Here is a 21,803-nt window from a genome sequence, read left to right as displayed (position 1 = left end):
GTGCTGAGTAATTTCAGCAAAAATATTTTCTGATTTGTGTCCCTATGAAGACCACCTCTTTCCCCCCAGACCAGCTTTGATGTCCAGACTGCATATTAGCAGCAAATTTCCAGTGCATTACACTACCTCCAGATGTTGGTAAAAATATAAAATTCTCTTCCCTCCGTTCTTCCCCAAGCCCGCAGATCGTCCTGGACTCTCTTCTTCCAGTGTCTCCCATACCAAAATACAAATCCAGGCTTTTTCTCAAAAGCTCTATCTACCCAGCAGCTTTTCTGGAATGATATCCATAGGGAATGGCATGCAAAGAGGGGATAAAAAAGTATTACAAGACCTCTGGCTGGGACACTCTCCCAGATTCCTGCAACAAAGGATTAGTGGCTTTCTGAGCTAACAATAGCATGCAGTTCAACATGTTTGAAATCAGTTGATGAATCTACCCTCCATCAGCTTTTCTAATTGCTTCTATTTTAGTTTTTTAAATGTTCTGTTGGCACTGAGAGCCACAACTTGATTATACACTCTAAGAAAAAGTACTTTCTCTTGCATTACTTGTTTTTAATCTGCTGCCTGTAACCTCATTAAAAGCCCCCTAATTCTGCCATTATAAGAAACACAGAACAATCGTTTTCTATCCCTTTTCAACATAGTATTCAGATATTTTTATCATAGTCATGTCTTTTCAAACCTAAGGAATTTTTTCCCATGTAGCTTCCGGAATACATGCAATAGCTTTCATAATTGTTGTTGTCATTGTCTGCACAAATTTTTATTCCTATTATATACTTCTGTCCTGGAATTACCTTTAATGCACATGGGTGTTAAGCTGAAAGTACTTCTTACTTTCCTTGCATTCATACTGTCACATAAAGGAACTTCACTGGAGAAAGTGAGATCTCAAAATGTAGTGTTCTATTCATAGAAGAGTAACTCTCACAACTAGTAAGTCTGATAACTGTCTTTATCATAATTTCCTGGCTAACACAGTATTCTCAAATTTATTGAGGACAAGAACTGACTCTTACACACTGGAGTTATTAAAATTCCCATCTAAAAATTTCAGAATAATTTTCTGGAGTAATTTTCAAGACAAGGATAGGAAAATTATCAGTCCCCTTCCTAGAAATCGTTCACCAGGCTTAAAGCCAGCAAAAATCCCTTGAATTTCAGGACAGGTTAGACCTTCCTTTGCTTTAGCTTTAGCCACATAAAAGCTAAGCACATTTAGAACAAAAATGTCAGAATCAACCCCCTGACAACATATAGATTTGATAGAAATTCCATTTTCTCCCAGTAACACATTCTGCAGAAAAATACTGCAACCAATTCTAGTTAATGGTCTCATGAAAAAATAACATAGTAAAAAAAATAGCAGAGCAGATTGAGTCATTTTCTCAGTTGGGGATATAGAAAAGATTAAGGAATGAAAAAGTGGGCAACACGAGCAGCTTTTGCCAAGCTGATGACACCAGAGCATGCCAGCTTCCCTGGTTCCTGCACTGGTGGCAAGGAGCTAGTGCTGGGATTTCCCTGCAATGTCACCTGTTCTCTCACTCTGTTCTCCAGGAAGGAAATCTGCTTCTGTTCTGTTGTTCTACAGAACCAAGAACTGAACAATCACCAAAAAGAAATCAGGTGTTGTAGTATCACCCACACCAGACATTTTCTTTCCAACAATCTGTTAGCTTTCTTGAGAAGCTCTTCCTCAAAATGCCAGAAGTTCAGACGAGAGCAAAGGTTTTAGCATGGCAGTGCCCATGAAAACCAGATTAAATATCAAGGGATATACACACAAAATGTATTCAAGCATCTAGTATTTTGTTATAACATATTTTACTGGTTTATTGTTTAAAAATAAATTTGGATTTGAGCTAAAATGTGAGGTTTGAAAAAAAAAAAGTTTTTTCCACAATACCTTCACTGACTTACTGGACTGCTTCCACTGAATTGGATTTTAGCATATTTAAATTCTTCTCTCCATAGTTAAGCCATAAACAGAAAAAAAAAAGAAATTTTCAATAATGCTTCATGAATTTTAACAGACTTTTGCATGATTTATTGATGTAAATATACTTCAAATAACTGGTTGGACATTAAAGGGCAAATGAAATGTTTTTTTCTTTAACAGACATGGAAATGAACAGTATAAATAGAACATAGTCATCACCACTTTATTTTATGTCATTCCAATCTACTATCAATTTCTTTTCATATACAAACTTCTTTGTAGTCTTGAATACCTAGAAAACTTGAATAATGAAACATATTATTTACACTGCATATGAGTCACAAATAATTACAAATAAAAAATACAAAATGATTAAAATGTATCATTACATGAAAAGCAAGGAAGATACAGTAGATGTTCTGATTAACTATAAATGCTTACATATTTGTACATACATTTATAATCTGAAATTGCTAGATGATATAGCTGATGATTTTGATCAGGAATATTAGTTCTTATGCTTGTACTACTGGAGAGGAAGCAATACTTTCAGACATAATGAGCCACTTAAGAAACATTTATGGAACTGCATAGGATGAAATGTATTCATTTTAAAAAACAAAAATAAAATATTTGACATCGCAAAATATAAGCATTTTCACTCATGCCATTGAGATACATTGTATATTAAACCAATACTGTAAGATGGCATCGCAAATAAATCATAACAGAGCTATATATCATTTTAAAAATAAGCAACTCACATGGCATTTGTATCATAAAATAGCAGATGTACATTATTATTTACATTGCAAACTGAAGAGAGAATAACCCCATGAAACTGCAGCAAACGAGCTGTTCGAAACATTGATCACAGACCTGATTCATAAAATACATAGGCATGTGTGCAGGATGTGTGTTAAAACTGGTCCTGGACGTGTGCTTTGTGAAGGCTTAGGACCTCCTCTGCTCAGTCCTGGTTCACAACAACATTCAAAGTTCCTACCACAGAACCTTGCTGGAAACTGAGCCCTACTCTCCATGACCCAGCAGGGTATTTGGGTATTGACCACTTCAGCCACCAATCTTTAAACAGTGGTTATTAGAAAGTCAGACACCTCCTGCCCCGTGGCAGTATTATAGCTGCTCAGTATAAAATTTACATATGGAAATTGAGATGGAACTCCTGTGTGAAGGCTGATCAGCATTGACTGCTGTATTTGAATGGTTTTAGATCTACCTCTGGAACGTGAAATTTGATAAATGAGCTCTGCCTCATAATTGTCCTAATTGGTTTCTTTTTTCTTTCCTTCTTATTTTCCTATATTTCTAGATAGTTTCCATGACACAAAAGACAGTAGGTGCTACAAATCATGTACTCCTGCCAACATCAGAAATTCCAATTGCTGCAAATTCTGTTTTTCTCAGGATTTGTCACTCTGAACTGCATTGACTATGTGTCTGCTCTGAGAATTGTGTCAACATGTGTTCTGCCTTTACACATCAGCTCTACAGCATAAGGTGAGCCCGCTGAACTCAAAAAGTTGGTCTGCCCCTAGCAATGAACCTAAAAGATCCTTACAAAACTTCTCACCTGAGATGCAGGATTGTTCTGCAAATGTTTAGTGTGGCCTTTTATCCAGGATTTCCAGGCATTGAACAGCCCCAAAAGCTACTGACATGGTTGAAGAGATATCAAAAAATTCCAGACAGGGAAAAAAAAAAAAAAAGGGTACTACAAAAGAGATAAACCATCTTCTCTGTCATGAGAAAGCAAGTCTACAACACACTACCAGATGCAGTCTGCACATATGAGAACTCGAGTAATGCAGAGACACAGACCTAAGCTATTATTTTTTTTTTCTTTTCAAGCAATGGGAGAAGAATAATAAATACAGCTGGGTGGTATCTTGAGCAGCCAACACACTGCATTTCACACTGTGTTATTACAATGTTCAGAAGAACAAGCTCTGTCAATGACTTCCAGTCAATTAGCTAACTTTGGGACTGCTAAAGTCTGGATGGATTTGGTGTCTGGATTGTGTTTGCTATGTAATTTGTACAAAGTCATCAGGTTTTTTTTTTTGCCTTGGAGATCTTTTGGCTTCAAAAGAAAGACAGTAAAGGAAAAAAAAATATTTTATGAGCAGTTGTTATGTAATCAGCAAATTTTAATGAGAAAAAAACCAATTCAATAACTTCCCCATCATATCACCTTTTTAGCCATATACACAAAATTTTTTTGATTTGTCCTAATATTCTGTCTTCTTTGATCACCTCTTCAGTGACTTAGCTCTGAAATAGAGGCATCCCAGTCACAATCAGGATCAAAATATTTTTGAGTGAAGTTTCTCTGGAGAAACACTTTTTATGGATATTGTACTACTATTATGACAAGAACTAAAGTGAGCTACTTACCAGAGGATGAGGTCAAATAAAGTGAGAACTGTCCTGAAGAAAACTTGGATTTTTATTTTTTTATAATCCAAATAATTTTTCCACTACAGTACACTCCCACTTATAACTGGAAGCAGAAATTGGAACAACTCCTATGAAGATGCCAGCCTCTATGGCAAAGGCTTCATCAAATATATCCATTATAATGACTCAAGAAACTGCAAAACTGTGTCAGCAATGCAAGAAATGTCAAAGGATTTTTGTTCTTTTGCTGGTCACTAGTAACTCATAAATGAAATTTTGGATCTATTTATCTTTATGAATCAGGTACTGTACAAAGGTCATGCACTGAAATAGCTCATCACTTTTCCCTTTCAAATGCATTAATGGGGAATCAGTAGGATGAAGCCCACCACAAGTAAACTAGAAGCATGAGAAAAGAGTATTTGTTGAATAGAAATGTTACTGTTAGTATTTAGACAAGGCAAAACTTTGCTTGGTCCTGTGAAGAACAAGAAAACCTGTATTTTGATTATAAACATTTATATGAATACTAGCCTAAAACTAGAGGCATTGAAATAGAAGATGTATAGTATATTGTATATTGCTTTTCTTATAGAGTGTACATTATGTTTCTAATATGATGACAAACAAGTAAAATCTTTTAGGACAAACTAAAAAGACCTAATTGTAACAAACACCATTTATAGCAGGTCACACCATGAAAGCAATATGTCAAGTCACAACACAGTGCAGGCACGCTGTTAAAAGATAGCCTGGGGTTTTCTGAGAAGGCTGTTTTATCCTTCAGCTACCTGTTAATAACATACCTGCATGAGTTTTGTAAAGTTTTTTCTTCTTGTTTGAGACCTTCAGAGGCTTTGTAAAAAGAATGGTAAAAAAGGCAAACTGTCCTCAGTTACACTTTGGAAGAATTGTATCACCAAAGCCTACTCAAAAGGAGGCAAAAAGATTAAATTAAGAAGTATCAATAGAAGTGGTACAGAACAAGGCTGTTTTGTTTCCTCTAAAGAAGGCCCTGGCTATTGGCACTGTTTGCATTTGCTAGTAAATAGAATTGGCTTATCAGGAGGAGATTCAAGAAAGGCATTCACTGATCTCTCTAAGCCTGTAAGATTTACAAATAGCATCTGCTTTTCCGTTTCCCAGCAACATATGGAGAAAGACCCTTTGCTGTATGCAGGTCTGTGTAAACACTTAGACAAAAAGTAGTAATTTTAAGACAAGAAGAATAAACTTTAGATTACAGTTTTTTTCCAGAAGCTCATAGGATCAACAGCTATCAAGACATACATTCTGTTATAGGAAGAGCAGTACAAATGTTAAAGCTTTTAAGACCGTATATAGTTCACTGCACACACAATTTTCCCATGGCCTACACATATGGCACATCAAGTTTTTACATAGACTCATGTTCCCATGAGGGGATTAATACAGAATTCTGAATGTGTTATACTGGTGCTGCAGCCTTGAATAACTTGTTCAATGCCACAGCACAAGCCTGGTTAGTAAATACATCATGCACTTCAACTGCTCACAGTCAAAAGACACAAATGACAGAACCAAACTTTACTGTTTTTTTTTTTTTTTTGTTTTTTGTTTGTTTGTTTTTTTTCAAGTAGGTAAGTCTTTGGTTAGTAATAAATTCAGTTGGTTTGGGGAAGCAATCATAACTGAAATAGCAACTTTCAACCAGAGGTACTTACTGGAACTTCCAGACCACTAAGTCTTCCAAACAAATCCCAATAAAAATCTGAAATGCAGCATGTGATAGTTTGTATGGACTCTGCTTCTGTCAGCAGGTGGATTCCTTTACTGAACAGCTAGTTACAGGACAAGTAATCAGATGCAATTTTGCAATTAATCCTTTGATTTCAGTGTGGGAAGAGCCTGGCTTATATGTTTTCTGAGCTTTTCTGTTCATGCCATCTGATAGTAGAACTCTAACCCACCCCATCCTTTCCAATAGATCACAGGCTGATATTTTAAAATAATGTTCAGATTTACAGAGTACTAAAATAAATCTCTTAATCATTAAGTTGACAGAAATCTCTAGGGTTACTACCTTACCTCCTCTGTGTATCACTAAAATGGAAATTCTGTCATTAATTAGATTAATCTTTGCAAGAAATTTTATACAAACAGGTTCAGGTTCACAAACATCTCAGTGCTCTAAACCCCGATAGAGCTCTAGTATTCTTTAATGGCATCCAAGATTATTTTAATGCTATGCAACCATTATTGATAGTGCAAGGTTGTATTCTTATTAGTGCTTGTACAAGTCTCTTCAGATAAGCTTTTTAAGACAACACTAAAACAGTATTACAGAACTACATAAAAAGCAGATGCACCCAGAGGATGGATATTTGTCCATTTCCACAGGAGTGCAGGCTTTGAGGTGGTCAATCTTCACATTTTAGAAGGACCAAATATTTTTATCCAGCATCCAGAACAGAGAAGTTTGAAACAAGACAAGCAGCAATTCTCAGCATTCATAAAGCTGAAATTAAAACTGCACTCTACTGAACAGTTCTGTCCCTTTGGTCTGCTCTCAGTAAATGACACAGCAGCAATGGGTGGCTCATAACTCTTCCTAAAATTCCCACTCCCAGGACTGAGCATCATGAACTCAGGTGAAAGTCCATCCTCTTACAATAATCCAAGTTACCTTCACATGTGTCTAGCTCTGTTACTACAGATGTTTGTGACCACCTTAGATAGGAATTAGCCCTCAGACTTTACTTTGGCAACACTGAAATTAAAGGGAAAAGTTGATACAACTCTAAGGCATCAAAGTTAATTGTCCTCTAGCATTACTTTCAGAGGAAATGAAGATGAGCCTGAATGAATCACCAGTTAAGTCACCAATTTCAGTTGGTTCCTGGAAAAATTGTTTGAACAAGTATTAGAAATGACTTTCCGTTCACATTTTCTTGAATTTCATGACTTGGGATTAGAAGGGAGACTCAGGATCACAGTCACAGACAACTGGAAAATTTTTATCACTACTTCTAGGCAAGATATTGCATGAAAAGTTCAATTTGTTCTCAAAGGCTTTGGGAAGCGACTGAACCATGACTTGGTCAGCCCAGGGTTTGGATTTCATGCCAATAATACATGTTTCTTTTGCAAAAGTTTCTCCTTATAACAAATGAATCCCATTGAAATACACAAATATAAACCAGTAGATTATTTTTAGTAGGATTCAGTTCCTTCTCTAAGGTTGGCCATAGAGGCAGAGCAAAGTGACTAAGACAGTAAGGGGATTATTTGTGGCTGTGAAATAATTGGCTGGACATCTCCAGGATGGTGATCTGAGAACACCTTAATATTTGTGCTGCACCTGTGAACTGCACATACAGAATACACATAACCTCTTCAAAACACTATGGGATCCTGCAAAGAACTTAAGCAGAATTTTAGTGAACTGGGAAAGGTTAACTAATAGCAAGAAGGAATGTAGTCAGTCCTAGCAGTGGAGCCCACCATATTCAGGGAAAAAAATTCAAAAACCCAAACAAAACAGTTACTGTTCTCTTAAAATACATAGCTGGAAAATAGTTGTGTCATTAATCTCTGGTCTTTAAAGAAACTGAAGTTTAAAAACTGAAGGGATGAAGACTGCCATGCTTTTCTTACTGAAGTAAGGAAGGATACTAAAAGCTCATGAGTTTGGAATAAACCCAAGGGTACGTGACAATATATCCATAATATCTCAAGATAGCTATTAGACAATGTCCACATATTTTGCATTATTTATCCCTAACTATCTTTCTACAAATTTAAGCAGTCATATCATGTTCTATAAAATACAAAGTATGCCATGGTATGTGTATATAATGCGTAGGACGTGCGATGCAGAGAACTGCTGGTGCTGCTTGTCCTGACATTTCTGTTCCACCACTGAACCTTAACACCCTGGTAATAATCTCCACACTGAATTCCAGATAAACTGCATTGATGCTAAATAAATCCCAAAATCAAGCTTACTCTTGACCTCTTTTACAATGAGGACTTCTGCAAGAACAAAAATTTGCAAAAAGAACTCTAGTTTATAAGATACCCTAAAGACAATGTGCATACTTCACAAGTATTTTTCACAGTGATTTGCTTCGCTGACATAAATTATTATTTGTACCCTACACTTCTCAGTGCCTCAGGTCTGAAATGCAGAGATTTTGTAACAGGTGTGCAGAAAAGACACATAGCACAGTGAGAATTTCTAAAGAAAGTGGTGAAGGTTATTCCTGAGCTATGCATATGTCAGCTTGTGAATACGTAACTAAAAATAATTACTTAAGTTATAGTAGAAACTGCATGCAACTACTGTCAGCCCTGTCTTCAGCTGAGACACAGCTTGTACCTTGAAGAATTTTTCACCTTGATCAAACAGACTGAGGTTCCCTATTTGCAGTGGATTACTGCTCCTTCAGGGTGGAATTGCCCTGCTGCGGAAAATAAGTAATTGAAGAAGAATTAAGAGTAAAATGGTTTGTTTTGTTTACTTTGTTATATCCAAGCAAGAAGCAACATGGTGCAGAAGAGAATTCTTTAAAATGCAAATATTTGAGGCAATGGAAAATAATTATCCACTTTTTAGTAAAGATACACTGAGGCTTGGAAATTTTCTTTCACTGTAGCATTGTTATTAGATTTGGGGTTTGGGAGTTAAGTTTTTATTTATCAATTGAATAAATTTAGCAATAAATTGTCTCCTCCTCCCTCTTGCAAAGAAGATGTAAATGCCAAGCCAAAAACTTCTTTTTCAGTATTGAAATAATGGCTTTAACATGACTTTCAATGCTTAACTTGAGGTACTGAACTTTGAAGGGACTGTGGCCAAACTGATTAGGCAGATAAAACAGAAACTGCAAGGTGGATTTAGGAGGTGAATAAAACAGAATTAAGAGTAAACTTTGTTATACTTCTTCTTTGTGATTGCAACTGTTTTCAGTGTAATTTTATGGCTAGCTTGCTTTCAGCTGAGCATTTTTTTTTGGTTTTTTTCCAGATGTTATGATATTTTAATGTACCCTCACCTCTGTTAGTGAATTCACCCTCCTCTGGCAAGCCCACGGTGTCTATTTTTAGCTCCATGAGTTACTAATCCAGTTTCTCCGACAACTGCAATTTATTGGAAGAAATGACTAGTGTTACGTTGTCTCAGAGCTATGAGCCCATTTGAGAAATCAGCTTCTTAGCTGACCTTTAAAGCAAGTGAGAATAATGTGCCTGCAATTCCACAGGGTTTGGATTTGATTATCACAGCAGTGTGTATGAGATGGGCTGGCCCTGCTCATTGCCTCTCTGTTTTGTTTTCCTGGTAATTATAGAAACTGTTTACTGTACATGGAAAATCTGCAAGTTTTCTCAGCTCTTGAGGACAATACTATTTCTAATCCTTTTCTCTGGAGAGTAACAGTTCACAGTGTGGAGGACTGCACACTGTTGATTCTTCTCAAGAGGAGCTTTCCCACGGACCATGACTGTGGTGAAAATCATCACAGATGTCTAAGGATCATAACAGTGACTGCAAACAGAAGAGGGATGTATGGGAGCAATGTAGCAGAGTGGCAGCCCTGGCTCTTCCCACTCCTCTTGAGTTCAGAGCCTGACACAATTACTGTAGGAGAATCTGGTACTCCAACTGCATTACAACACAAGTATGATTCAGGAGAAGTCAGACAGAAGCTTTAGTAACTATGACCACAGCAAGAGGACATCCAGACAGCACCTCACCCTCTGCTCCCCTTTCTTTCCCAAGTGGTTACAGAAACCGACTTACATACTGTTTCAAGCTAATTTAAAAAAAAAAAAAAAAAAAAAAAAAAAAAAAAAAAAAAAAAAAAGGAAAATTGGTGAAGAAAATTTATCATTTCAATGTTAAAAAACAAAATATACATTTCTGGGATGAATGGATGGATGGATGGATGGATGGATGGATGGATGGATGGATGGATGGATGAAGAAGCTATTCCAAGAAGGAACAGTGCAGTAAATAAGATGATGGTTTGGAGAGATGGCTCTTCGTGAATACATCAGACACTACACTAGTGCTATCTTAGAGCTGAAGTGGGGAGCTAGCAACAATCACAGGTTCATAGCTTTAAATTGAAAGGAATGTTCTTCTAACTAGAATAAACCCCCTAGCCAGACTTCTAAAATCTTAAATATTAATAATTTTACTGTCACATGTCTTTGAATCACTGGCTAAAGGCTGGCCCTTGTCCCAGTCTTGTCTTTGTCTCTGTATGTATTTGATGTTCTATTCTTTCCATCCTCTCATTCTTAACTGCAGTGGAATTCACCTCACCTACAGCACAGCAGCTAATCTGAACTAGCCCTTCACCTCCACACAATGGCCACTGGGAAGGAAAGAGAAGAGCCTGTTTAAGGCAATGGTTTATCTCATCCCTAAGACTTTCTCCAGGACAGCTCATTCTTTGAAATGCCAGGATGTCTGCACTGACTGTAGAGGGATCTGACCCGACTAGCTCAGACCAGACATAAGTTTTAGATACTTAAATGCAGATCAACTGAATTTCTCTCATATTTACAGCAACTCCCCATACCCTTGGTTCTCTAGAGAACCCCACTGCAACCTGGGCACAGTGAGAAGTAAGAATAATAAGGAATATTCTAGCATCAAAGACCTTAATGGCTGCAACTTAGTGAAGTCCTAATTTTCCAGCAAGGCAGTATAAATGTCATGTATTAATGGGATGTTTATGGATGGCAGTTTTGTCTAGAACGGGGTTTGTTTAGACTTCAGTAAAAGGCACAATGCTGTCCTGTCAGTAAGCGCTTTTAAAGCTTGGGTTTAGGACGCTCTGTATCTCTTACTAAGCTCTGAACAACAGGGTTGAATTCAGCCTTACCCAACATGATCTGCATGGCATTTCTGCAGAAGCTTCTGGGTAAAACAGTACCTCCTTGGAAATTTACTACACACAACTCTTGGTTGAGTGTGCACTTGAGAACTCCATATATAGGACTGTTTCTGAAGGAAGGGTGTGAACTGCAGATTATCTCATAGATAATGAGATAATAATAATAACCTTTTTATTATGATACAACAGTATTCCAAGCTTTTTTTCTGTTTAGGTATTTCTAAACAATATTTACTTACAGTGCAAAGCAGTCTCCATTTTTTAAAAAAGTGTTAACATTTATCCCTATATACTTTTTAGAAGACATTCTTATTACCACCTCCAAATTTCTAGCTTGCAAAGTTACTTCACAAGTGTTGCATTCAGTATTGAAACTCATGGAAGAATTCTTATTCCTACTTCCAGAAAAGCCAAACAATACAAAAAATCAGGACACTCCTTTGCATTTAGACTTAGTAGATTTTCTTTTTCCCCCCACAATTTTTCTCTGTAAGTGGAGATTCAATGCTTATAATAAAAAACTCAAAAATCATGCATTTCTCATGCAATTCCACAAAAACTTTAAGGATTATGGACTCTAAAATTCAACCTTACATCCTCAGAGTTCATGACACTATGTGCAATACCTTCTTGCACTTTGTATGAATAATCACTGCATCATCCAAATAGATGAAAGCTAACATCAGCACCACATCCAGCTGCCCTCTCCTACACACAGACTTCACTTTCTTCAGATGCTTCTTATTTATACACTTGCAGGACCTACAAGAAGTTTCCAGAGAGGAATGTTTACACACTTAAACACTGATAAAGCACATGGGACTTAGAGAACCTAACCCATATTTTCAAAACTTATTTAGGTACTTAGAACTTCAGAATCATTCAGCAAAGCAAGATTCAACTTTCAGAGAGAGGCTGTGGTTAAGCAGAGAAAATGAGATTGAGAAGTATACCCCTTAATGTACCTTGAAAAATTTTACCTGCTCCTTCTTAGGAAATGCAAATAATCTAAACTGGGAAGCCATGCTTTCAGTGTGCAGTTTCAGAATTATTTCAATCAACCTGAAGTGCCATAGAAACTTCTAAAATAAATATACCTGTCAGTACCTCCTTTTTCTTTCCCACATGATCTGTTCTCCCATGCAGTGGCTCACATCTAAAAAAATCTCTTTATGGTTATTTAATCCTAAGTTTGCTCTTAAGAAATAAGTTCAGAAACTCTGATATTGATTTAACAGTATCTTCCAATCTCATTAGGGAAGGAAAAAACCAATACCTTAGGGATGTACTGGTAATAAACAAATGCCAAAATGGATTAAACAGTATTTCCCCTCTGTGGGCATTAATCAGTTTGAGCATCTATTTACTATTGTGTATAAAACAGAAGTCATCCACTATATATACCTGCCTCGTTTATTATTCCTATTTATCATTCCTGGGTATATCTTACATCTATTACTCGTATTTCTTCCTGTGTTTCTAGGATGTGAAACTAGTCTCACTCAGTGGTCAGTCTTTTAAAATACTGTTTACATCCCAAACTCTTTTCTAATTCTGTTCTATACCTCTGATTTTGCTCTTCCTTATTTAAGAAGCAACATACACTTTTAGAAAACTAACAAAGAACACCACCTCAAAAGTTACATGCTCTTCTTCTCTGAGGAAGAGGATAGAAGGACAAACAAGGAATAACAAGGGTGTTATTCTGCCATTTAATGTCCCACTGAAAAGTGGTTTGTTAAGTTGAAAGGTGGTGTACAGGAGCCTACATAGAAGAGATTAGCATGGCTTTATTTATTGCTTCAAGAGTAGTCATTAGAGAGTATTGCTAAGGAATAATTACCTAGAAAACAAGTAGCTCAACGTGAGACCTTCTGATAATGGAAAGTTAATTTTGGGCCTACAAATTCACAAAAGCATAAAAAATGTGTGTTAATGATAACCTGGCAACTATCTCTCTGTTCTTTAGAATCTATATATGTTATTACCATCTTGACTACAGGAAAAGGTTTATGCAGGCATTCTGGCATACAGCTCAGGTGAATGTGGCACACAGATTTTGCATAACTGAGCTAGGCGCTCAAAGCTCAAAACCTTTTCTAAATCACACCCTTAATGGCATCTGAGAGTTGTGACTGGCAGTGCATATCATGTATCATATGCAAAGGGTTCAGACATTAGGGATTTGCAGAACCACAGTAGCCCATGTTTGGGACAGTCACCATGGCTACACTGGTAACTATTTATCCTGGAGCATGCTTATCTATCCCTCTGACACTTGTTTGATTCAATTTATTTTGGCCAGTGCAGGATGCTGAAAAGCAGCACAACAGAAGATTTGAGACATAGCACTTGGGCTGAAAAGAATGTAATTCAATGGGATCAGTCTCACTTATCTTGGCCATCTTAAAAAACAGATGTCTAGTCTAAGTTTGCCATCTGTGGTCACTGAGAAAGTTAAGCACACTCAAATATCTAGGCAGCCTCATACTCTTTCTAAAGCAAAAGAGACAAGAGCCTGAAGTGCTTACCTGTCCTCCAGTTTTCAAAAGAAGCTAGATTGTTGGAATGCCAAAGAGGGCCAGACAGCTGAAGGTGCTGCTGCAGCCAAGGTAATCAGCATATCCCTCTTGAATCATGTTAATTCCACTGCCTCCTTGCTAGCCAGGAAGACACTTGTTTCTCTGAAATCCTCCCTTCTCTTTTTGTCCAAATTAAAACACATTCAGCCTCTCTCTGCCTTTGGAAACTAAAATCCCTGGAGCAAACAGCTGTTTTAACATCTGCCTCCGCTGATCCTTTTGCTAAGGCTGCCAGCAAAGTTGCCACTTGGCATCACATGTTACACTGGGCTCTCTAATGTGAACCCCAGCCCAGAAGGAAGCAGACTGAGATGCCTCATGCTGTTTTCAGAGGCCATCTTGTTGCTACAGTGACACAGTGACACCAACCTGGACCACAGATAACTGGAGGTCAACCTTTCTAAGCCACAGGAGCAAGTTAGCATCTGCAGAGGTGAACGATCCATTGCTTATGACTGAATTGCTGCATTCCTCAGTTTCACTGTTTCTCTTGCTTTCAAGCATGATTAACAGCCAAGCCACAAAAGATCAATTGTGTATATGAGATTAAATATTTCACAGATTTTTGTTGTATGTCTGCTCAAGCATTGTAAATTAATAATGTTGTTAAGGAGTAACTCCTATCTGCACAGATAAATTTGGTGCTTGTGGAAGGAAGCTAAAAACATCCCATGGACTGTTAATACAGACTTCACCCAAATCCACCAGTGATAACTTGCACTGTGGTGTTTTCCCTCTCTAAGGATGCGAGTGCCTGCTGTGTCACTGCAGCAGTTTTGCCTTGCAAGAAGAGTAAGATCAGCCCTTTAACCCCAGTTATTCTTTAGACATAAGCAGCCATGTCAACAGTATATGCTAATTAGAACAACAACAGGAATTATTCACCATGTCACATACAATGTGCTAAGGGAAGGAAAGTGGAGGTCTTTTGGAGAGCAGAACCCTGACCAAGAGCAGGACATAGCATGCAAGATGATGGAATTATTAATAGAAGCAAAAGCCTATCAACTACTCCTACTGGTTGAGGCTGCTGCACACTCAGCATCTTCAATTCATCCATAGCCTCTCCTGTCACTGGCACCCTCAATCCTACAGCATTATGAATAATGTATTACCTTGAGGGTAAGGAACCAACTGCCTCTGAGTTTGACAAGCTTTTTTAAGCTTTTTGTTTTGTTGCTAATTTAGGCATGTTCCTATTTCCAATACTACACATGCACAGTTTTGCAAAAGACCACCAGAATCCAGAAAGGAAGCCAGAAGCTCTGAGGCTGCATTAGGACAGGGAACTAGCTCTCCTCAGCAAGCTCTGAGCACTCAGCAGAAGTGAGGCAGTGGCCTGAGACTAGAAGAGGAAAACTCAGAAGATGCCCTAAGTTTACAGTGCTGCTTCTGGATTATAGACTCCTTGACAGGACCGTCTGCATGAAGCATGTACATGAGACAGCCTGTGGCAGCTGAAGAATCAGAAAGCTGTCCAGCAATTCAACCTGCCCCAACAACCAATGCAGGTCTCAGATTCATTTACAATTCCACACAGCAGTTTTGGGTGCTTTTTTTTTTTCCATTCATTTTTAAATTGCCTGAGAGAAGGATCTATTCAGAGCAAGAAATATACAATGTGAAATTGGTTATCAGAGTTTACATCTTAGTGCAGGGCTGATACTTTTAAATGCAGCAATGCAGCATGTCATGGTTTTGCACTGCTTGCTTTATACAGGAAAAAGTGGAAGATGGATGTTAAATATGCCCAATCCTGTTGTTGGGCTTGGTAGGGAACATTGTAAGCACAAGAGGAGATAGTACTCTGAAATGGCATGTGAACACATATGAACTGCCATGGACTGTTAATGACTCAATCACAAGGATTTCTTCAAAACAGGCAATTCCCATACAAGAATATCAAGGTTTTAAGAGCTCTGGTTTTCTGTTTGCAGAGGCATGTTTCCAGGCTTCAAAACAGATTCAGATCTGAAACTGTATGTGGGAATGAGCAGAGAAGCCAAAACCACAATCATTGCTAATGACTATCAGCTTTCTGGAATTAAAAATGAAATATCCTTTGGGATCCTACATGAAAACCACACTTGGACAGTCCTGGCTTAGTAGCAATTCTCCCGTGCAGAGGCTTTTGTCTTTGAATGGCAAATTTTACCAGAGGGATGCAGAACAAAATTTATCTGCCACCCTACCACTTCATCAATATTTCCTTTTTGCCCCAAGTTCATGATCTCTATGAATTGCATCACAGAAAAGCCTGTGTGATGGGAACCTTCAAGCAGATGGAAAAATCTGACACAAGATCTGTAAAAACTGTTCTGGGGAAATGACTGTGGACTCTCTTTACTCTGGCCTCCTGATTTTTGTACAAGAAACTGGCCACAAAGAGATTAATGAACAGCTAGGGGGGGTCCTTCCCTTTGCCTTGTATATGCAATACAAAATAGATCTCCCTCTCTCTTCAGAGAGGTTGGATTTGTTCTGCACAGAAACTCAAGACAGCAGATGTGGCTACTTGCAGCTACATGAAGAAACACAAGAATGTAAATTCTTACCCAGAGGAACCAAAGATCATCTGTTTTATAGGGAGTAAAAAGTTGAAAGAAAGTTCCAGCTAGAGTATATGATTTCTGTAACCATTTCAGCAACTCTAACCTCCCCACCTCATCATCTCAAGATAGAAAATTCTGAGAACCTTTCTATTTCTGAAGACAATGCCAGGAAAATGAGAACCTTTTCCCTATCACCAAAAGTAAGTGCTGTTGGAAAAATGTTGAGTCTGACAACCTACCACATAATTGACATGACAACATCAATCTCTATAATAAGTTTCATTTAACTTTGTAAAGGTGTCCAACAAAACAAGTCTACAACCTAATATGAAAGGCAGCAGATGCAACTACTTATTTAGAAAGCACCGAGAATGTTTTACATTCCTCACATTGACATAGAAAAATGTCCCCAGAGAACCCACATTGTTTTCATTAATTTCCCTCATCATAACACAAGTAAGACAATACTTAGCATCTGTGCTGCAGTTCTAGATATGTTACCTTTACATAAGCTTATGAAAAACAAAGACTGTATACTTTTATACAGTCAGTGTACTCTAATTCGGGGAGCTAGATGGGTTATTTGCAAACACTATCAATATATTCATGGTGATACAGATACCAATTTTCAGTTCTCACACAGATCTCTCTGATTTTAAATTTCCTTATACAACAAAAAGTCTCTAAGAGGATGAGGATGGTGATACAAACTGGTTTTGATTGCTTCTCCAATTTGCGAGTAAAACTAGCATCTATCCATCATTCATTAAAAATGTTTCCACTGATCAAGATCAGGTGTAGAATGTCTAGGTTAACCTAGGTGTTTCTTACTGTCAATTGTAGGAGAAAAGTTATTGAATTACAAGCTTTTGGTTTAAACATCTACATTTATACTCTTCACATAGGTGGGTGGTAAGAAGAGAAAAAGAGGTTGGCCAGATAGGCTGGGACTGACACCAGCACCTACTGAACAGTGAAGATGTGCCAGAGAAGTCAGACTGAAATCTTAATCTACTAATGGCTATTTGAAAAAAAATTCACTCTAGGGAACTAAGTAATGACATAAGAACCATGGATTTATTAGCTGGGAAATGGCATTCCTCTTTCAGTGGTGAAACATGAACTTTGATCCATTTATGATTCTTACACATCTCACTGGTGTTCCCAGGGTAAAAAAAATGCATTCTACATCCTGTGTATGTGCAAACTAATGGCTATTGGCTAAAACTTGTCATCCTGTGCAGGAAATGCTCAGATCTGTAGTTTGGATGGAAATTCCACAACCTCAAGCTTGAACAGCTTTTTTTAAGTAATTTTTCAGATAGGCCACGGAATTCCATATGCTGTTTATCAAGGAAGATAAAAAAAATAACTCCTCTAATCCCAAGAATGCTCTAATACCAATGGAAGAAATCTTTAACATCGGTATCCCACTAGAAAGTGAGGGAATTTGCTTTAAAATAGGCTTCTGGGCTAATTCGCATTCCTTCCTCAGGCAAGGAAAAACCCACCCCTGCAGAGTAATTTCAGATGTCCTCTGAATGCTGAAGTCTGTAAAGGTTCAAAGACAGTCCTTTCTCATCCAGAAGCCTGAAACTTACTCAGCATGGGGTAGCAGCACCATGCTGACTCACAGGGGCTACTGGTCAATGGGGAGAAACAGACAACTGTCATGCCTTTCACAGAAAGATCCAGCTGGATAATCTTGAAATGTGGTGAAAGTTACTTATTTTCAAGAGATGCCTCATTTTATGACTACTAAATCCATAAGCAAACTCATTTCTGTTCTGGATTAGAGAAATGCTGAGTTTCTCATGCCTCCTAGCTGCTGCTGAGTCTTATCTTTGATTAAAGTAATTAAAGGCCCACGAACAGCTAAACCGCTTTGGAATCACGGCACGAATTTTAACTAACAATCTGCAAGCTCAGAACATCATGACCCCAGTATGATCCAAAGGCAGCACACCTGCACAGGAAAACTGACCACCACAACTTTTAAAAAAGAAAACCTGAGAAATAAACCTGAAAATGTGCCAGATACACACCTTGCTTGAACAGGATTAACTGAAGACAATAATACTTTTAATAATAATATTAATTTTCAACAGCAAAGAATTGGCCTTTTTTTTCCTTTTTTTTTTTTTTCTTTTTTTTTCTTTCTCTTTCCCTTTTTGGTGTTTTTTTGATCTTAACTAGAAAAACAGGGAACCTTCAGCCAATCAAACAATAGAGGAAATTTCCAAATGAGCAATCATTATTAACAGAATGGATTTTCAACAATCAATCTGGATTACAAGCACAAGTCCTATTAAAAAATGTGGAAAACCAGCATCCAGATAGCTTCCAGTGTCTGCTGGAATTCCTCAGAGTAAGTTTTCAATAGATGAACTTTTTAGAGAAGTTCAGGGCTTCTACTGAAAATCAGTTTGGCTAATAATTTAGAGGGAAAAGAAGACCCATGGAAAAGAACTTTTCTCTGTCCACACATTGATCTCCTGCACTTTGTTTACATTGTCCTGGAAGGACTGGACATATAACACTGTAGGACAAATACTGAACATTATTTTAATATAAGAAGACAGTTCTCATCTAAAGTTTCAGCATAAAAACCGGATAAAGTGATTTACCAAAGTGGGGTTTTTATTCTGTAAATACTGATTTTTTGTTGCCAAAAAGTCAAGAAATGCCTTCTTCCCACTTGTGTAACAATAAGGTTTGATAGGTAGAATGTATGAAATATACAGTAACTTCTTCTGAAAAGCTATCTAAGTTCACTCAGCTTACAGTATGTGGAATGTAATTATCCAGTAAGTGAAATATGTATAAAAATAGGTAAAATTCCTACAATATTTGTACTGAGTCATAATTCCTCCTGCCAGGAAGGTTACAATAGCTCTACAGTATATGTATGAAATGCTTGTTCATAAAGTTAAAAAACATCATTACCTTACTGAAGAACACATTAAATATAGGAATGCATAATCAGAACTGACTCTCAATTCTGCTTAGCTGGTGCAAATCTACAGAGAACCATCATCCTTTCTGCACAAAACAAGACCAACCTCTAATTTGAGAGTTGGGGTTTTGTTTTGTTGTTTTGTTTGCCATAGAGGGGCCAGACTTAAGTTTGTGAAAGAAATTCCTCTGGAAGTGGAAGTACATTGTTTAATATTTTTTCCTTATCTCCACTTTGCTTACTGACAGCAGTTACCCACCTTTTAAAATGATTATTGCCTGACATTACATGGAGCTTTTTACTGCCTGTTCAGAAGAAGGCAGTGAGACACAAAGAACCTCCAACTCCCCTGTCATGACCCAGTTCTGGGCTTGTGCTTTTTTGACGAGTCTTTGATCTGCAGCAGGCCTCATAGGCTAGTCTCCCGGAGGAACATGGTGCCGATGTTGTAAGACACCTTTCTCACTCTGGCAGATGTGATGGAAGGTTTTGGCGGCTTCTGACCACTTCTGACCTCCAGGAAGTAACAGATCCCAGGAATTTCCTTTGGAAAGTTTTCTGGAAGCTCTTCACGGGAACGAGGGATAAAAATAAAATTTTCTTCCTTTTTCAAAAGCCTGGAGAAAAACAAAACAGAAGGATATAAAACATTGGAAAACATATTCCAGAAATGCCTCTTTGGAAGAGGTGGATCCTATGTGCAACCAAGTGAAAAGTGAGTTTACACTATTATGTAACATATAAAGAAATCAGGATCCTCAGCTGATATATATGAACTTATCTTCATTAACTTCAAGGAGCTCTGTTGACTGAGATCAGCTGAAGGGATGGCTCAAAAAAAACCATTCTCTCAAAATCAGTGTCAGCATTCAGAAAGTAATGTACCAGAAAGAGAACCAAATTCATAATCATAGTTATCCAGAACATATCATTTGGGTTAATTAAAACACTTTAGTCTGGGCAGTTGGGCAGAAATTAACATTTCAGAGTGATGGCTACCAGCAGATTTTCCACTGGAAGGCAGGCATGAAGGTGGCAGCACCTGGGAGCTCTCACAGATAAAAGCAGGGAGGTCAGTTTGTGCCCCTCTCACACTCAGTATTGGGTTCAAATACAGCAAATCCAACTACAACAGTGAAATCAGATCTGACTATTCATCAACAGTACCCATGGGTTTAATCTAGGCTATTTGGTTGGGTCAAAAAGGGATCCAGGTTCCCTGGATCCATGAAGCCGTCTCCTGGCATGCCTGCTCAGCTGCTACAACACCACAGACCTGACTCTGCTGTCTTCTGCCATTTGCCATCTTAGCCATGGTGGAGAAATCTCTGAAAATTTAGGGCATCTTTATCAAGTATCTTCCCTAGAACTATCTGGACTTGTAAAATAAAGGAAGTAACTCTACATTTTCTTTTTGTTTCCAATAAATAAAGTAAATTAAGTTAGTGGTACTCAATCTCTTGCAGCATTGAAAAGAGCAGTTGTGAGACAATGGTAAATTCTGAGCACAGTTGGATATACAAAAGCATTCATCCTCTTTTCCCTCCAACGATATTTATTCTTTCTCTCAATCAGTCTGAAGCTCAAAAACATAATTGGGAAGAACTTTATAAGTTTCCACAGAATTTTGTAATAGGTAGATTATTTAATGTCTGTAAAGCTGATTTCTGGAAAGCAAATGAATGAATGAACCCCATTGCCAGGAAAATTTTGCAGGACTATCAGTATAAGCAATGGCACTTCTTTTACTGAGTATTTTTCATGACTTTTGTTTGAGACAGTCTGTGTGAGCTCATTGACATATAAAGGCATTTTCCTTCCAGCTTTTAAACAATTGCTGGGTTATAAATCCAACAAAGTTTCTGCCTTTGAACTTCTGTGGAGAACTTTATTTAGCATGTGCTTCAAAGGTCCAGACTGTCAACTTTATGATCAAAATACTGCAATCTTTTCTAAATTGCATGAATGTTTGTGGAGGACTCTACAGAGAAGCTTCTCTCTTTCCATCTCTTCAGTGTTTGCAGTAAATATTTGGTATGTCCAAACTACAGATTTAATATACTGAAATAACTCTTCACAGCTTCCCAGATGAGATTTCTGCATGTAGCAGCTGAGATCTTAGAGATCTTTCCAAGCTAAATCTGTAAGCTTTCACTGTAGCCACTCTTCCCCACACTGACTATTCACTATGGAGCAACCAGACTTTGTAAAATCAGTGGTTTCCTCATCAGAGTCTAACATCATGCAATTTTAGTCACAGTTACACAAATCCAAAACTGCAAAATATATCTATATTATTTTATTCATTTCAGGGCTGGCACTAAGATTAGTTGATATTTTATACTATTCTCTAATTTAAAAAAGTGCAAGATATTAATTACCCATCTTATTTTCCCTTGTTTTGTGAATTGTAACTTGGTTGCAATTAAATGTTCCAGGACTGAGACAATTAGTCTC

General features: G+C 37.5%; 1 protein-coding gene across 1 annotated transcript in view; it reads right to left on the bottom strand.

Moving 5' to 3' along the window:
• Positions 1 to 2,029: 2,029 nt before the first annotated feature.
• The window catches only part of GUCY1A2 (guanylate cyclase 1 soluble subunit alpha 2), a gene marked incomplete at its 5' end in the record, with an annotated part of 134,334 nt that continues 114,560 nt past the window's right edge, over positions 2,030 to 21,803 (bottom strand). Inside the window, 1 exon segment of the mRNA XM_033515848.1 lies at positions 2,030 to 19,963. Within this exon segment, the coding sequence (XP_033371739.1) occupies positions 19,756 to 19,963 (208 nt within the window).

Source organism: Parus major, chromosome 1, assembly GCF_001522545.3.
Source record: "Parus major isolate Abel chromosome 1, Parus_major1.1, whole genome shotgun sequence".
Lineage (NCBI taxonomy): Eukaryota > Metazoa > Chordata > Aves > Passeriformes > Paridae > Parus > Parus major.
The sequence above is the reverse complement of the archived record's forward strand: the minus strand, read 5'-3'. Positions and strand labels throughout refer to the sequence as shown.